This window comes from Tauraco erythrolophus, chromosome 9 (genome assembly GCF_009769465.1).
Source record: "Tauraco erythrolophus isolate bTauEry1 chromosome 9, bTauEry1.pri, whole genome shotgun sequence".
Classification (NCBI taxonomy): domain Eukaryota; kingdom Metazoa; phylum Chordata; class Aves; order Musophagiformes; family Musophagidae; genus Tauraco; species Tauraco erythrolophus.
In genome coordinates this window covers 23917859-23936033 of record NC_141473.1, presented here as the reverse complement: position 1 = coordinate 23936033, position 18175 = coordinate 23917859, and the positions used below count along the sequence as shown (strand labels likewise).

The 18175-nt window shown below is 43.1% G+C and overlaps 1 protein-coding gene across 2 annotated transcripts; it reads right to left on the bottom strand.

Moving 5' to 3' along the window:
* Positions 1–2604: 2604 nt before the first annotated feature.
* On the bottom strand, positions 2605–17931 carry POFUT4 (protein O-fucosyltransferase 4). Of its 2 annotated transcripts, XR_015222332.1 has the most exons (4): positions 17188–17931; positions 15254–15879; positions 7422–8648; positions 2605–2659 (listed from the first exon to the last, which is right to left on the bottom strand). XR_015222332.1 is itself a non-coding variant. In XM_009978671.2 (3 exons), exons 1-3 carry the CDS (start codon positions 17929–17931, stop codon positions 8501–8503), a joined length of 1518 nt encoding a protein of 505 aa, XP_009976973.2. In that variant the 3' UTR covers positions 7399–8500. The 2 variants fall into 2 exon arrangements, 1 of the variants encoding a protein (XP_009976973.2); XM_009978671.2 differs by lacking the exon at positions 2605–2659 and having other exon boundaries at positions 7399–8648.
* Between the last annotated feature and the right edge of the window lie 244 nt (positions 17932–18175).

Genomic DNA, 18175 nt, shown 5'->3' with positions numbered 1-18175 from the left:
GGTAATACAGGCGGCACAGTAACGTTTCAAGGGCTGGGATACAAACAGATTCCTGCACGGCACTAGGGACAAGGTAGATGTAGAGAACTGAGAAGTTAGACATTGGACACTGGAGACCTAAAATACTCAGACGCTTGTCATACAGTGCTCACTGAATAAGCCATCTTATCACCGAATCGAGGCTCCTTCAGGCACCACCGATTTCCCTTCCGCACTGGAGGACATAGGGAAAATCAGTTTTCTTCCATGGGAACATGGAACAGTTTTTTGCATAGCACATTGCTTTGGATGAAAAGAATATATTAAACCTCCTTGCTATGGACATTAAAAAAAAAAAAGCACTTGCCTCTGCCCAGTCAAGGAAGTTAGTAAGACATTGAAAATTTTGTTACCTTGATTCAAACATCACCAGACCTACACCAGAATATTCTCAGTATCATTATTAGAATTCACTGCATCAGTATCAATACTAGAATTTAATGCATCTGGAGATTTAATGTATGTTCTTGTATGTCTGATTCTATAATCATTTTTGTGTTATTATTAAAACAGTATTTTCTTAGAGTCCAATTTAAAGCACATGCGAAGACATTTTCAAGTAAACAAAGATTTCTTTTGGTCCTCTTCAGAAGCAAATTTCTATTTCTTTAGGTCTAAAGTCAAACAGCCCATCTGGAAGTTCTGAAACATTTTGGTAAGAAGGATGTTTCTCCACTTCCATTTTTTCTGATGGGACAGGAAATGAGCTATCATTCTAGCTTGGCTACCAGTGGAGAAGAAGAAAAACAAGCTGACGCCTTAAAATTAGGCTAGAGGGCTTGCATCCTGCAACTCTAAAATCAGAAATCTTGCAAATTCAAGACAGGGAGATGAAGTACTTTTCAGTACTCCCATTCATGTGAGGTTCAGCTACTCTTGGTTTTGCCTCTTCTAGTTACCCCCACTGGCACCCACTTTTCTCTGCTGCATTTGCTACAGTTACTAGCTAGACCTGCAAAAGAACACTAAAAAGGAAAGATGCTAATACTAGGACACAAGAGAAGCTGAACTGCACTCCCTGTAAATCAACCTCTCTTTTCACAAATTACATTAGCTAATGGTGGCAGCACCCTGAGGTACATTCACCTTCAAAAGCTGCTCTCTCTTTTAAGTAATTCCAAGAAAAATGGGGAGGAGGCTGAGAAAGAGAAAGGCAGGCTACACAAGGAGAATTCTAATAGCCTCCTGTCAGTTACTGCTGTCTCCATTAGAATCTCTTTTTTTTGGCATTCAGTTTGGGATTTGAGCATCAGCCTGAGAAATTCCCGAGCAGACAGAATAACGTAAGTGATGCTGTCCGCACACACCATGCAGAGATGTCTGAAGCAAGACACAAACATTCGTTTTAAGGGAGAATGTGAAACGACAGAAGAGGGGTGTTACTCAATAGCCAAGCCTCTCTACACCTTGTATTTTGTAGAGCTGATAGCACAGCGACACTAATGGATGGGACAGAAGTGATGACTTTTCAGGGACAGTCAGAAACCCATTTCCCTCAACACACTGATGAGTGAACCCCACAGGTGTTTCGTTGTCAATCCTGAATGCACAACTGTAAAGAACACGTAAAATTCTAACTGCATTTACAACATCTTTACTTGAATCAACATAGTTCAAGCTGAATCCTAGCCTGCATTTCAGCTAGTCAAAACCAAAATGAACCACAAAAATTTAACTATTAGTATTAAATTTGAAAATAATCTATAATCACAACTGGAGTAAGGGCCAGTTATGATGCTACAGTAAATGCTATGCCATAATTAAATACAATACTAACAGTGCTGTAATAACATACACCCTTAAAATAAGTCTGCTGTCTTAAATATCTCTTTAAGAGGTGAGAAATTACACCATAGATCCTTTGCTTTCTGAAATAACTACATAAAACCTTCAGACACTGCCAAAAACCCAATTAGGGATGAGGCTAAGAAATCAGTTGTATTGGGAGAAATTAATAGGGCTGATGTCCATGTCTTTCTGAACTGCTTGGATCCAGCTTTCAGGTAAATTCCAGAATATTCACCCCAGTTTATCCTGAATGCCCCAATTCTTCTCATACAACCTCATAATACCCTCACCTATTACAACTGATTCTCAGCTGTCTCACCCTGACCTCCTTAAACTCCAACTTAATTGGAGATGCCTTGAAAGTTAAGGTGCCCTCACTTTAACTTTAGTAGTGAAACTATCCAGTTTGCTAAGATCCCAGTCGGTTCAGACTTAATCCTGTCTGCTGAGCTATTGTGTATAGACAGTATTAGCACTTAATGCACTTATTAGCACAAATGCATTCATTAGCACAACAGTAGATGCAATATCTTTTCTGATGTGTCTCCCACCAACTCCCTCAAACACTGCCCCAACTCAAATGCTAGCCTACCTTATCCTGAGCTATCTCAATCAGATCAGCCTCTCTGAACTACTCTGTCAACCTAACTAGGTCTGAGCTGCCATCCCTAACTCCCAGATCTACTCAAATTCAGCCCATTTCCACTACAAATTACCTGATGCCTCCTTATTTGCTCAGAGATGCCACAAAGTATCATGATCTGCTCTGATCCATTCCAAGATCCCCAGAACCATCTCTAGCTGAGACGCTTCAGCATTAGATAGGTCTTTTCTGCAGGAAAGAACGTATACAACAGCACACAAATTAAGATGCCAGTCATATCAGAGTCCTGGAACAAATCCTGCAGTTCCATTCCTCTTCACCCTTCCTAATCCCTCTGCAGGGTCATGTATCTCTCACTGCCAGCTCTGAGACACTGAATCATAAAAGAAGTGCAGTTTGTTAAAGCCTGACACAGGCTTTGGCTCAGCTGGTCATATCACTAAAAGGATTTTGTCTCTGATTAATTTCAACCTGTCAGTAGAGGTCTCTGGGCAGAATGAAGGAACCTGCCACCCTGTATGTTTCTGATGAATACAACTTCTCAGAAGGTGCCTGGAGATCCATCAACAATCTTAATTAAATCCAACCAAATGGATGACAGCTAATCACTAAGGGAGTGGCTCTCTTGGGATGATGGCTAAGAGCGGGTATGCAAGGATGGTGAGGGAGGCAGATGGCTGCTTGTCTAACATAGCAAAGCCTGTTTAAACAGTGATGTCCCTGATGGCTGTGTTTCAATTCAATTTATCCCGTTCCCAGTCCTTTAGGAGTTATTTGTTCTTCCACGCCAGTTAAAACTACCCTCTGCCAAGGTGCGAGAGAGGCGTTTCTGCTGTGATTCTCCAGCTGCTGCACTTTGCAGACCATTTCCGGAGAAAGAATCTCATTCTCCTTTCCCTCCAAACATACACATCCACTGTTGCTTAGCTCTCATTCTACTTACCATCACAGAGGACCCAGAGATCCTTCAGTTTGAAAATTACTACAGTGACAGAAATACGAAAAGGCATTTCTTTTTCAGTTCTAGAAATTATCAATATTAAGTATCAAATCAATATTCTTCAGTGAGGTTATTTGCTTCCTAGAAATTGCAGTCCTTGCTAAAGGACAGAAAACAGAGTCTATTGGTTTTGTATATAAAATACCCAGCTGCTTACTGAAAAAAAACAGGCAGCACCTGTATCAGAGTTTTGGCATGAAACTGTGAACTTTAGCTTGTCCAGTGCAATGAATCAGATTGCTAGATTTTTAACCTTCTGTCAGACATATGTTTCTCCCCTCTCACGTCTCAGAGGGCATAAACTTATCCTAGCTTGTCAAGTCAATTCTGAAACACACAGCATCAATAGAATCTCCTAGTGTTTCACATGAGCAGCAATGAGGAGATATCTATTTTTAGAACATTAATGCCAGCGAATAAAGCTATCTTGACGGCTTTGAGATCCTGCCTTTAGTCACACAGTAAACAGTCAAAATGCATGACAGGCAGTGAAGTGACTCATTCTAGTTAGTAGAACCCTACCAAAGGGTTTACAGAGGTAATCTCTATCATGCTCGATATTTGACATCTTTGCTAAAATTCCTGATTAGTCTCAGTTGTGTGTTTTTATGAGTACGGGCACCTGCACTGTAAGAACTTGATTAAGATGTTGATACACTGTGCAGTCTGAGTATCATATAAGCCCTCCAGTAGTCACAACATGAGTGATGACATTCAGCCACCATCTAGCTCATTCAATTTTAAAGCAGTGAAGTGAGAAATCCAGTTAGCAGTCGAGAACAGAAATCAGAAACCTTTTTCCAAAATACTAATAGTTGCTGCAGTGACCTTCCTCCTTGTCTGTATTAACATACTTGCATTAGTAGAAAGACAACTAGGATCGTAAATTGAATTCGCTTTGGCTAAGACTGGCAGTAGTCTTTGGAAGTTATATAGCAATCCTTTGAAATGCATTATTATGTAAATTAACCTCAAACTCTTCAAGGGTATGAGATCCAGCTTCTCCTCCTGCCTTCTCCAAATAACAGGAGAGATGAAAGCGAAGCCCTGGTGGTAGAACCACCTTTATTTAACATTTTGCCGTCCTTGCTGTGCAGAGAAGTGGATGTTGTGAAGGTCAGTCAGCAGTCTGGAACAGAATTGCAACCACAACTCTTTAGCCAGCTGGGGAGTTTTCCCACCTCTCCTGCCCTTGAGGAGTTTGCCTGGCAGCTACACAAGTTATTCATACTACGCACTGGAAGAAATATTGCAGCCTTAGTTCTTGTGCACCATGTACAGTAAGTGAAACACACAGTGTATTAACTTAGGCAACAGACACACTGTTTATAAATCATGGACATATTGTGACATACAGGAGGATTTCAATTAGATACAAGGAAGAAATTTTTTACATTGAGGGTGGTGAGGCACTGGAACAGGTTGCCCAGAGAAGTTGTGGATGCCCCATCCCTGGAAGTGTTCATGCCAGGTTGGATGAGGCTTTGAGCAACCTGGTGTAGTGAAGGGTGCAGGGGGGTTGGAACTAGATGGTCTTTGAGGTCCCTTGCAACCCTAACCATTCTATGATTCTATGATAAAGCTAGTATCATCTATTACTACAGAAAAAACTGCAGATAAAAGAGAAACACAAGGCCTGAGTGATCGTCATGGCTGTGAAGAGTGGTAGCTGATACTCATTACCTTTTGATAAGTTCACCACCTGTAAAACTGTAAAAAAAACAATGAAACCTAGCAGTACTCTAAAAACTTAGAAGAAAAAGCTATTGAAACTGGCTCGTGACTCTTAACTACAAACTAGAAGTTGTACTTTGAAAAACTCAGACAAAAAACACAGAACATCTGTCATAAAGTTACTTTCATGTCTCCTACTTTCATACCTGTGTTAAGAAGGAATATGGCAATCAGAAATACTCATACTTGACAACAGTCATGAATCTCAAAGCAACAGCCTTCTGTACTACATACATACAGCAAACAAAAAACCCTGCAGGGCTAACAAAAAAACTTATTGACTGGTGACTGTAATATACTGAGTAGTACACATAATAAATAGTGTGAAGGAATACGTAGTTGTGAACTAGCAAATTAATGAATCAGAGTCCCAAGGAATAAGTGTTTATCTGGTCTGGTAGCTACTCTTAATTTTGTACCACCATATCTTCAGTTCTGTTGTTAGTTGGCAAACATGCTCATTTTGGTGAGCAAGAAGGCAAAGTGAGGCTTTAGGACATCACTAACCAAGAACTAAGCAGGTGCAATGACACATATGCTTATCTTGGTACTTCCTCCTGTTATTCCTGCAAGGACAATACATTTAATGTAGGATGTCTAAATCTGGCAACAGCAGATATTTTAAGAAATACCTGGACTTGGTTATAAATACCACATTTCTAGAAAATCTACTTAAATTACAGCATAAAATAGCAAAAGCAGAATGTGCTAGTACCTGGTTCTTATTTTTTATGCTTAGTACAAAAAGAAAGATCAGAATTTCTTCTCTTGACTATCCCACCAAACACTTGAATAAAAAAGGAGTTTGAGATATAGCTAATTCCATGCTGTCAAAGACGACTGAATGATCTTCTATACAGAAACATAAAACGAAGAGAATCTGAAGTAACTAAAGGCATTAATTCAAACAATTTGTTTAAATATCATTAAACTGTTCAGTAGAAATTGATATTCAGAACTAAAGCAGCCTTGATTTGTTTTATCTCAATTTATTTCTCAAGCGCATTGTGGCCACTTCAATCCTGAATGCACAAATCTGTAATATTAATCTGATTTTGAGTAACACACTTCAACAATTAATTCAGATATATTCACTTAAGTATTCATGTTTCCTAAGTAACCGAAAAAAAAGGAATGCAAAACGATAAATGCATTTTATCTGAAGAACCATTTGTTACTATTATACAGAAGAGAGATAAAAAAGCAGTTTTCTCCTAAAAAAAAAAAAATCAGGTGAGATCAGTGTATAGTGTATGCATTTTCGACATTTACAGGAATCCAGTGATAGTTATGAGTCTGAAGTCTCCTCTGTCAAGGTGCCCTGATTTTAATATTGCAATATTGTTGTAGCACTTGAAAGGCAAACATTGAGATGCATATTGTTACCTATAGTAATATCATACCTATAATCATAGAATCATAGAATGGTTAGGGTTGAAAAGACCCTCAAAGATCATCTAGTTCCAACTCCCCTGCCATGGGCAGGGACACCCTCCACTACATCAGGTTGCCCAAATCCTCATCCAACCTGACCTTGAACACTTCCAGGGATGGGGCATCTACAACTTCTCTGGGCAACCTGTTCCAGTGCCTCACCACCCTCAGAGTGAAAAATTTTTTTCTTATATCCAATCTAAATCTCCCCTCTTTCAGTTTAAATCCATTGCCTCTTGTCCTATCACTACATGCCCTTGTAAAAAGTCCCTCTCCAGCTTTCCTGTAGGCCTCCTTTAAGTACTGGAAGGCTGCAATAAGATCACCCTGGATCATACCTATAACTTCATGAATGGGAATTTGAGGGAAAATAAAAAGAGAGATTAAGTGATCCATCCATAGCTAAGCCATAGATAGTGACTTAATTAGAGACAGAATGTAGATTCACTCCTGTTCCTAACTTTTTCTAACAGGCTTCAGACTTCCCCTAGCAATGCATGAACTGCCTCACAAAAAGAAATTACCCCACAGACTGAAGACTTTCATTACCAACACTCTGTCATTTAGTCAGTAGTCACTTCTGAAGAGGGAGGAGAAATGGAGAAATAAAATACCATTATACCATTAGAGACATCACTGCACTCTGGCCATATTTAGTTGTGCTTTTAAACCCGTGACATTAAGTGAATTAGTCTCCCTCCAATGCGAGATCAATTATTTCAGAAAGGTATCCAACGTGTGAGGGAACAGTGGGCTTTATTTATATGTGTAAGAGATACAGGCTACACAACAAGGAAGATCTAGCCACATGTCATCACTTACTTTTAGGAACTCCAGTCACAGACCAGGATCATACTGTGTTACAATTTGGCAGAGATACAGAACCATCTTAGTGCACCTGATTCTGGTCTTCCACTTCAGCACAGAAAGACTGCAAGGTTCGTATCCAAACCTCAGAGACCACTGGAAAGGCACCATTGTTAAAATGTATTTGTCTTTGCAGAAAGCTGCAGATACTCAAAAAGAAGAAATCAAAGGCCTCCAAGTTGCTGGCATTAAAGAGATAACAGGAAGTCAAGTTTACAGATGGGATTTCAGATTTGATGGAAACTTAAAAGAACCAAAGCATACTAATTTTACTCCAGTTCTGCACAATACCAGGCAATACACTTTCTGGTGAGAAATACTTGGTTGAAAGATGTAAATTAAATAATTTAGTCTCTCATCCCATTGTATGCTATCACCTGGTAAGTTCGCAAAAGAGGAAAATCAGGCAGAAAGTAAGTGACCTGCCCATAATAGCTATTCAGTTACCCTGAAAAGTAGGAGTATTTGAGGCATGCTTACTTGGGGAGAAGAGACTTTATTGCTGCAATTTCATAAGGCACGATTGCTCTCCACAGACATTTGTCTTTTGTAATTCCTTCACTGGAAAAGCTATTTGTTAATAGCAGCTAAAAGTACACCTTGATGAGGAGAATAAATGGCTGATAAAATACCTATAAAAAAGATTAATATCTTGGAGATTAAAAAAATCCCTGAAATAACTTAGGGCATTTCAGCAAGAGTCTGAAGAGGTGTTCCTCTGAAGTCACGTAAGCCCCAAGGAAACTACAGCAAATGCAGAAGGAGAGTAAATTCCTCTTTTGCCCCACATGTTGTCACCTGCAAGTCAGGAGTGGCTTCACACCACAGAGCCGAAATTCAAATCAAAGCAGTTGCTAAGATCTCCACTGCTGAAACCCAATCACAGCAGAAACTTACTCACTTCATGCACCAGAAAAAATAGTTTCTGTGAGAGTTTTTCTTCTATTTCAAGGCAAACATTTGGAGCAAGGTAAGAATAATTCACAGTCTCAACTTTCAATGCAATTTTCAAATCAAGCTCTTACAAAGATGGGTCAGTGTTGCCTTGTCCTCTTGAGAAAAATCTCATGCATATAGTCCCAAAATCTTCCTTGATGTGACTCATTGCGATGAATCATAGCAGTGAGAGCCTCACCCTGATCAAGGCTTTGCCAGTAATCCTGCAGCCACATCTCTTTCCAACTGAAACAAAAAAAAGAGACGCCACCATAAACCACTAAAAACACAAAGGAATCTGCAGCTGTAATAGCACTAAAATATTTTTTTTTCCACCTAAGAGGAAAACAGGGCCAGAGATGGTCATGACAAAGTATGTTGTTATCATGTCATTGTGCTCCAAGTCATTTAAAGAAACTCGCTATAAAAATTCTCTACAGAAAATAGAAGTTTACTATTAGTTTTACAACATTCTAGAAGTATCAGCATGCAATTGTAATGTTAACCAAAGAGACTAAATTATTAATTGTAGAGAATAAAAATAAAATCTAGCACAAATCCTTATACAATTTTGAGAGTAGCCTTCCATGGCCAGTATGCATATAACAGCCTAAGAATAATTTTTTTTTTCCAAGATAAACCATTTAACAATTAGAGAATGACAGTTACTCATTACAAACTCAGGTTATCCATGGCAGAGACAAAAAAATCATTATATCCCTCAACCCTGACTCTATTCTTTATCTCCAGACTACATGGCCAAGTATACACTTTTTCAATGCATACATTCTCAAATTTTCATAGCACAGACTATATCACTGGAATTTTCAGCAATTCCCTTCCCATTCATGCTCATGTGGACTGCTTCTCTCATTTGTGTTATATCAAACTATGGCAATAATTTCTTTCACTCTTCTCCATTATATCTGCTACCCAGCCACATTAAGCCCATCACAAATTTTGGAAATAAGGACCAAACATGATGCTCTTTTTAATCTATCCATATGAGTTACCCAATACTTGTGAACTTATACAGAGCTTTTTGCTCCTTCTCCCTCTCAATCATAGAAATAAGTACAATGCCTTCTGCATTCTCTCTATATACCATAAATTAAAGCAAGCATGGCTGCACCGCCCAGAAACAGCTCTCACCAACTACTCCAGGAAGAGTAAAAGAAATGCACAACATGCCAGAGTTGCTTTCTGGTGGACCAGCACAAAACTCGTATGCCTGGGGAATTAGTTTTCTGTGGTCAACAGCATCATCTGTGGTGGGACATTTCTGTAGTGTATACCAACAGAGATCTCAAAATAAACCTTTTAGCATAGATTACAGTGTGAAGGATCATAGAATCATAGAATCATAGAATGGTTAGGGCTGGAAGGGACCTTCAAAGGTCATCTAGTCCAACCCCCCTGCAAGGAACAGGGATATCTCCAACTAGATCAGGTTGCTCAGGGCCTTGTCCAACCTGGCCTTGAACGTCTCCAGGGATGGAGCATCCACCACCTCTCTGGGCAACCTGTTCCAGTGTTCTACCACTCTCATAGTAAAAAATTTTTTCCTAATATCCAACCTGAACCTACCTCCCTCTATTTTAAAACCATTACCCCTTGTCCTATCATAACTGGCCCTCCTGAACAGCCTCTCCCCATCTTTCCTGTAGGCCCCCTTGAGGTACTGGAAGACCACTATAAGGTCACCCCGGAGCCTCCTCTTCTCCAGGCTGAACAGCCCCAACTCTTTCAGCCTGTCCTCATAGGAAAGGTGCTCCAGCCCTCTTATCATCTTCGTGGCCCTCCTCTGGACCCTCTCCAACTGGTCCATGTCCTTCTTATGTTGGGGACTCCAGAACTGGACGCAGTACTCCAAGTGAGGTCTCACGAGGGCAGAGTAGAGGGGGAGAATCACCTCCCTCGACCTGCTGGCCACGCTCCTCTTGATGCAGCCCAGGACGCGGTTGGCCTTCTGGGCCGCAAGAGCACATTGCCGGCTCATATTGAGCTTCTCATCCACCAGTACTCCCAAGTCCTTCTCCTCAGGGCTGCTCTCGATCCAATCACCACCCAGTCTGTATTTATGCCTGGGATTGCCACGACCCAGATGTAGGACCTTGCATTTGGCCTGGTTAAACTTCATGAGGTTGGTACGGGCCCACCTCTCCAGCCTGTCGAGGTCCCTCTGGATGGCATCCCTCCCTTCCAGCGTGTCGACGGCACCACACAGCTTGGTGTCATCGGCGAACTTGCTGAGGGTGCACTCCATGCCACTGTCCACGTCACCGACAAAGATGTTGAAGAGGGCCGGGCCCAACACAGACCCCTGAGGGACGCCACTCGTGACCGGTCTCCACTTGGACATTGAGCCGTTGACCACTACTCTCTGAGTGCGGCCATTGAGCCAATTCCTTATCCACCGAGTGGTCCATCCATCAAACCCATGACTCTCTAATTTAGAGAGAAGAATGTCGTGCGGGACAGTGTCAAAAGCTTTGCACAAGTCCAGGTAGATGACATCCATTGGTCGACCCTTGTCCACCGATGCTGTCACCCCATCATAAAAGGCCACCAAGTTGGTCAGGCACGATCTGCCTTTGGTGAAGCCATGTTGGCTGTCACCCACCACCTCCTTGCTCTCCATGTGCCTTAGCATGGTTCCCAGGAGAATCTGCTCCATGACCTTGCCAGGCACAGAGGTGAGGCTGACCGGTCTGTAGTTGCCCGGGTCCTCCTTGTTCCCCTTTTTAAAAATGGGGGTTATGTTCCCTCTCTTCCAGTCATCGGGGACCTCGCCAGACCGCCACGACTTCTCAAATACAATGGCCAGTGGCTTGGCAACTTCATCCGCCAGTTCCTTCAGGACCCGCGGATGGATCTCATCAGGTCCCATGGACTTGTGCACCTTCAAGTTCCTCAGATGTTCTCGAACCTGGTCTTCAAGTACAGTGGGCGGTGGTTCATCCTCACAGTCCCTGCTAGTTCTTTCCACAGCTTGGGTGGTAAGACAAGAGGCTTTACCATTGAAGACTGAGGCAAAAAATTCATTGAGTACCTCAGCCTTCTCTATGTCCCAGGTAACCAGAGCACCAGTATCCTTCCGGAGGGGGCCTACATTCTCTTTGGACTTCCAAAGAGGATCATAGACAGAGGCTTACTTCTGCATTAAAAAAGAGTCTGCCAACAGGTTCCTGTGTAAAATGCACTTGAGCATACCATGAGATCACTTTGCTTGCCAGCTAAATTCATTAACCTTTGTTCAAGGACTGCCAACATGAGTTACTTCTTTTTAACAGCACTGAATAAGGGCACACGTTAAAAATTATTATACTTGCATTAAGTATTAGATACAAGACTAAGTGGCAGTAGGTAACAGAAAAAAGAAAATGTTTTCCAGCTGAACTCTATGGAAACAACACAGAAAGGAATTCCAGTATCCAAGTGAAGACCTTTTTCAAAAACACTAAATAAGAACACCTCAGTGTTTTTCTTTTTACATTGCCATTATTGGTTTCTAAAAAAATAATTTCACTCTGATGCTCTAACTTGGAAAAAATTGGTACCCAGAATGAACGGGACTGTACAAATATCCTGAAACTACCAACACATATCTGAAATGTATACATGGCAAGCCTGATACACTTCTAAGCTGGTTTTCCTTTTGTCATAAATAAACTGTGACATCAACATAAAACGAAACTAGCAAAACCAGGATGGTTTAGAAACATTCCTTTCTCAAAGGTACACTGGCTTCTCTGTTCTCATGCCACCACAAATGAGAACTGTAAGTAACTGGCAAGGTATTGCCACTTAGTCTTCTTGTAGCTATTCCAATGCCCTACTTTGGGAAAATGAATCCTTATCAATGAAACAGACCAAACATTTCTCTTCACAATGGTGGGAGCCTAAGAATAATTGGAGATTTTGGTTCCTGCTAAACAGATATTCTACTAATCAGTAGCACTGTAACTCACTATTTTCTGTACAAAGCAGCCAAGAATTCAATAGATTGTAGTGACTGACCCACAACATAACACATACAAATGGTTGTTCTACAGCCTTTCTTCTTAAGCTCACTTGGGTGTGAAGCCTAGAAGTCCAAATACAAGCGAGGCTACAAGCATAAGGATTTAGGAACCATGTCTCCACACTCAGAGCTAAAGGACAGCAAGGTGAAGGTATAATAATGTGCTCTGGCTACACATACCTACATACAGAGAGATTCTGATGTAACAGTTCTGTCAATTCAGCACATTCATTCATCGACCCTAAAACCAAATTACATCTGGGAAAAAGGGTTACAGAGCATGCAGATGCGTAGGGTAACCTTATTGTAATTGGGTATTGCTCTAAAAATATATAAGCTACAATTGCCTTTGCTGTTCTCTGAGTTCCAGAAGCCTCCAGAACACAAAGTCGCAGTGTATGTTTATAGTCAGACCTTGTATGTTGCATATATTCTACCATTTGTAACCCCACTAGGCCTGCATCATTTTTCCACAATATGTTTTGTAAAGCAACAAAACAAACGATCGACTGGCTCAGCAGACAATCATCGACACTGATCATACTGTTGACATAATATTACTGCCAAACTCTGACAAAATATGAGCATGTTTAGCTAATGCCTTGGCGGCAATTTGATGTTACTGTCGCACCATTTACAATTCTAAGTAATCATGTTCAATTTTGGAGATAGAAACAGTGAAAGCTCAAATGCTTACGAGACAGAAACCACTGTACTTCACTGGAGATGCCCTCATTCATGCCTCAGAAGGTACAGATACATATCCTTTTAAAGTAGATAGCAGACAACGTAACAGCTTCCCTGGTACAATTTTTCCAGACACATTTCAAGTCTATCAACAGTGGGAGAATAACATACTATGATTCAGTGAGACATGGAAACTTCTATGGGATGCAAGTACAGCTTGGATGATGGATAAACTGTCCAAAACTCCTTGCTGATGACCACTGCACAGAACGATGGAGTACCTGAGCTTGCAAGTAGCACAGGCACCCATGCTGTGCCTTCAAAGATATTTCTCTACTGCCATCTGCAGCTCAAGCAAAAGAAAATCCATGAAAAAGTAGAGAATACTCAGAGTAGGATGCTGCATGGCATGCTACAAGGGAAAAGCACGTTTTGCTACCGAGACTCAAAAAAGGTATTACTATAAAAAAGCTCCAATGAATCAATCAACCAACAGAAAACAAAGGATTATGGGCCCTGTTTACTTACAAGCATAACTTTTCAATTAGTCAACATGAGAATTAATTGTACTGTGAAAAATGCTTTTTAATGTCAAACATCACAAGTTTTCTGAAATAGACATTTCATAAACAAGCTGAATGACCTCAGGCTTATATTTTTTTAATTTCAGTTGGTAGTTTTTAAAAGCATCCAAACATAGGACAAAGTAGTTCCCCACACTTCACAAAATCCTTCATACATTTTATAGACATATAATGCAATAAAAACTTTTTTAGAGCTTCATAGCCACATAGAACTTACTTCTGGGTTAGCATACTTGAAACCATGTATTCTACATTTTCAACGCACTGTTTCTTCTAACATTTTAATGCTCAATTCCTATTAACAAAGCTGTGAACGGATACAAACTGTGATAGAGCATATTGACAACTTCCTTCTGGACAGTGCATGAGATCGTCTCAACGTTTTCAAAGAGTTATTAATTTAATACTACAGTGGGACTGACATCAGAACACTGAAATATTTCATGACAGATAGCTATGAACAATAGCCAAGATCTGCTATGGCTGAGGGTTTATCTTTATGATGGCTTATAGAAAGTGAATTGTATGCACTTGAATAATTACCTGAACAGACAGAAATTGCTGCAGGTAATGAAAAGAAGAATTACAAACCTGGAGGATCCGAACATGTTACACCTGTAATACACACTGAAAAAAGCGCACACATGGTTTATGAACTGCAAGAACCCTTCCTTTTAGCAACTGCAACTTCAAATACTGTCAATGGAAAAACTCAAGGTTTGGGAACCCAAGCACTGACTTGTTTTGTACCCACGCATATGTAAATACTAAGTAGACCATGCAAACAAAACTCTATTCTGCCTGTCAAAAGTGGTTACTGAGGGTTGGTGTGGTTAGTTCCCTGCTGACAGATGTCAGGGCAGCTCACGCTAGAGATGGCTGACACTGGGCTATAGTCCTGGGAGATTCCAGCAACACCAGCAATCCCTGTGCACAAAGGGGACAAGGAACTACTCAGCCTATTCTCTGTCCTGCATGGTCCCTCTCCTAAATAAATGCAACGGTGTCCTTCAACACAAGCCAGAATTTTGTCACACAAAACAACAAAAATTCTTGTAAAGTATTCTAGCTGAGCCTAACTTCTGCTCTGATGTCACCAGCAGTTAACCAGACCTTCGCTGAACAGTGACAACACCATTCTTAACACAGTACTTCGTAATGAGGTATAGAGCTTCTTTCACACAAGGGCTACCAAGTGCTTTGCCATCACTGTATTGAAAAACATCCCTCCTTCTCCAAACAAACAAATAAACAAAAAAAGAGGCTAAGATAGACAAAGGTTAACCATATTGCCCAAGGTCACAGAGCATTTTAACAGGCTGTTAGGAGTGTTTCACTCCTCAGTGAATCACTAACCCATACCACCATCCAAGTCTCTTTTTCAGCCTCGGTGTTACAAAGTATTAGCAGAACTACCATACCACTCACAAGACATAATATAAAGTGTGACGGGAGATTTATTAAGAGATGCTTTAAGTACAAGGCATTATTAAAAGTTACAGCTACTATTATTTGATACCTTTTTTTCTTCAAAAAGCATAGTATTGGTACATTACCTGTCTCCTCCAGAGAGGTCTTCAACATTCCCAAACCCAGGGGTTGGCATAGGACATCCCATGTGCTTGAACTGAGCTATGTGAGGTCTGGGAGCTGGAATTTTCCCATGAGACTTTCTGTGTTCCTGCTCCTCTTTGACCCGGGTGTTCTCCCTGTCACAGATGAAACACTCGAAGCCATTCAGGTAATTGGGCAGAGTCATGTCATTCACTCCCCACTCCCGCTTCTCCAAGCTCTCTAGCAAGAACTGGTTTTTGATTCCACCAGGGTTTTTATACTCTAGATACTTCATATATTCCTCCCCATTCTTGTCCAGGAAATCAAGATACTTTGCCAGCTCTTGGGGGCTGTCAAAGTCATCTATAAGAATGATGGAGAGGTTGTTTGGCATCCAGTCCCGCACAGTCGGGGAGCCTCGGTATACTGGGACAGCACCCAAGTGCATTGGACGCCACAGCTTCTCTGTCATGTAGTCATCACATATGGCATTCTCCAAGGCCAGATGAAACTTGTACCTGGCGATAAAAGTCATAAATTCAGAATCTTCTGTAGTGGCTGTAGAAGTGTCTCTCAGTCGCTCACTAGGAAGCTCACGGTTATGCAGGCATTTCCCATAGGAGTCAACCTAAAACAAGAAGCAACATCTTTACAGAGTGATTTGTTTGCCCTGAGCTTGTTTTCAGAGCTTGTAGTTCTCGTCAATTTCCTAACTTTGATCAGTTCCTAGTTACCTTAGTTTAGCTTCACTTTCACTCCAAGCTCTTTCCCTTGTGACTATTCCTAAAATCCTAGTTCTAACAGCTTTAGAGGTAACTGAGTGCTTGGTTTCAAAAGCAGCATCAATTATGCCACAGATTGAGGGAGGTGGGGGCAGTGCAGCGAAAGGAAGATGTCACCCCGAAACGTATTTATTAGCAGATAAATCAGAAATGGAGAGGTGAGGAAGGGCATTCAACTCTATGTTAATTTAGAAGTCATATTTCTACTGAACAGAGACCCAGTACTTTTCCAAAGGGTTATTACACACAGCTCCTGCCAGTCTCAGCAGGCTAGCAAAAATATTCCATTTGTTAGACTGAGAAAAATTTATGCAGGGACCTAAAAGAATAAGTCTAGAAACAAAAGACAGTACAGTTGATCTGGAATCTGCTTCATGCTTTGACAATATACAGTCATATTTTAAAAATTATTTTGTCTTTTCTTCACTACTGAGTACACAATGAACTTGCAAAATAAATTAATTACTACCAACAGAAACAGCAGAAACTACTAGGAAAAAATGTTTCAGATAAAGCCTAAAACCAGATGCTTTTTTCCCCCTAATCTACTATCCTACAGAATTTTTAAGGAAAAAAAGCACTAAACATTTTTTCTGTTTGAAAGAAACTACTTTATTTCAGGTTATGAAGCTACTCTCCAGCAGCTGTGCCCCAGCAGTACAAACCACCAGAGAAATGACATGGTCCCACCACAGGGCAGATAAAGAGCAGATTTTCGAAACACAGCAACTTGTCTTTGCATTGCACACCTGCACTTTCAAACGGGAGCAAGACTCGTAAACGGACAGCCTTCCTGCACACCAGCTTAAAGCTCCAGAGATTTCATCAACTCCTAGCGCTTGGTCCACAAGGCCAAGCTCACTCGGGCTTAGCCCAACTTGCGACTGACCCCGAGTCTGGCCAACTCCACAACTAACAACTACCACCAGGCCTACCTACTGGCACGCGGTGTAGTCTAGACCACGCTTTGGGAAGGAACACAACTAGTTTTTCTGTCCAGCTCGTAGTCGGCATGCATCCCGTTACGCTTCGCGTCTTGGCTAAAAACAAGGACAAACAAGCCCCATTAAACAGAGGAGCCGGAGGAGGGCGGCCAGGCGGGCTCGGCTCCCGCAGCAGCGCCGCGCCACAGCCCGCCCGCGCAGCCCGCCCACCTGGATGTACTTCATGAGCTCCCGCACGTAGCGGTCCCGGTCCGAGGGCACGTCGCAGTGGGACTGTATGTAGAGCACCGGGGCGTAGCCCCTCCGCCGCCACGCGTCCTTCTCGGCCAGGGGCACGGCGGGGCCCCGCAGGTAGCCCGCACCGGGCAGCCACTGCAGCGTCAGCGGGTAGTCGGACTCCCGGCGGAAGGTGGCCGTGTAGTTGAAGAGCTGGATGCCGGGCGGGTGCGAGAGCACGTAGTTGTTCATGGGGGACTCCTCATGGAAGAGCGCCCAGGTCTGGTGGGACAGGCGGGGCAGCGGCGCCTCGTAGGCCCTGAAGTCGGTGCCGTAGAAGATGAGGGCCTTGGTGCGGCGGTGCCGGGCCGCCCGCCGGCTGCGGGTGACCAGGCAGGAGCCGCGCGGGCAGTCGATGCGCTCCGTGTCGCCGGGGAAGTGGGGGAAGAGGCTCCCGCTCCACCACAGCAGGATGGGCAGCGCCTTGTTGCTCCGCGTGTCGTTGTTGCCGGGACCGCGGTACGACGCGGCGGCGACGAAGGCCGCGCCCGGCGGGACGGCATCCTGCGCCCAGCCCTCCGCCCAGCACGGCTCCTCGGGGCCCGCCGGGCCGGCCTCCCCCGCCGCCGCCGGCCCTTCCGCGGCCAGCGCGGGGCCCGCGCCCCAGGCCAGCGCCAGCGCCACCCAGAGGGAAGCGGGCCCGCGCCGCGGCGCACGGCCCAGCCCGCCGCCACCCATCCCGCCGCCCCGCGCCGGCCCGGCCCCGCCCCGCCCCGGGAAGCGGCCGCAAGGGCCCCGCCCTCGGGAGGCGCTCCGTCGCGAGGGGGGCGGTCCCCGCCAGCGGGGCAGAGGCGGCCGCGGCACCGCCTTCCCCCCGCCCCTGGCACTCGGTCTCCTCAAGGGTTCCGGTACCCAACGGGGCACCGAGTTTGGCTCCTGCTGACGGCCGTACCAGCAGGGAACAGAAACACCTTTTAGTAAC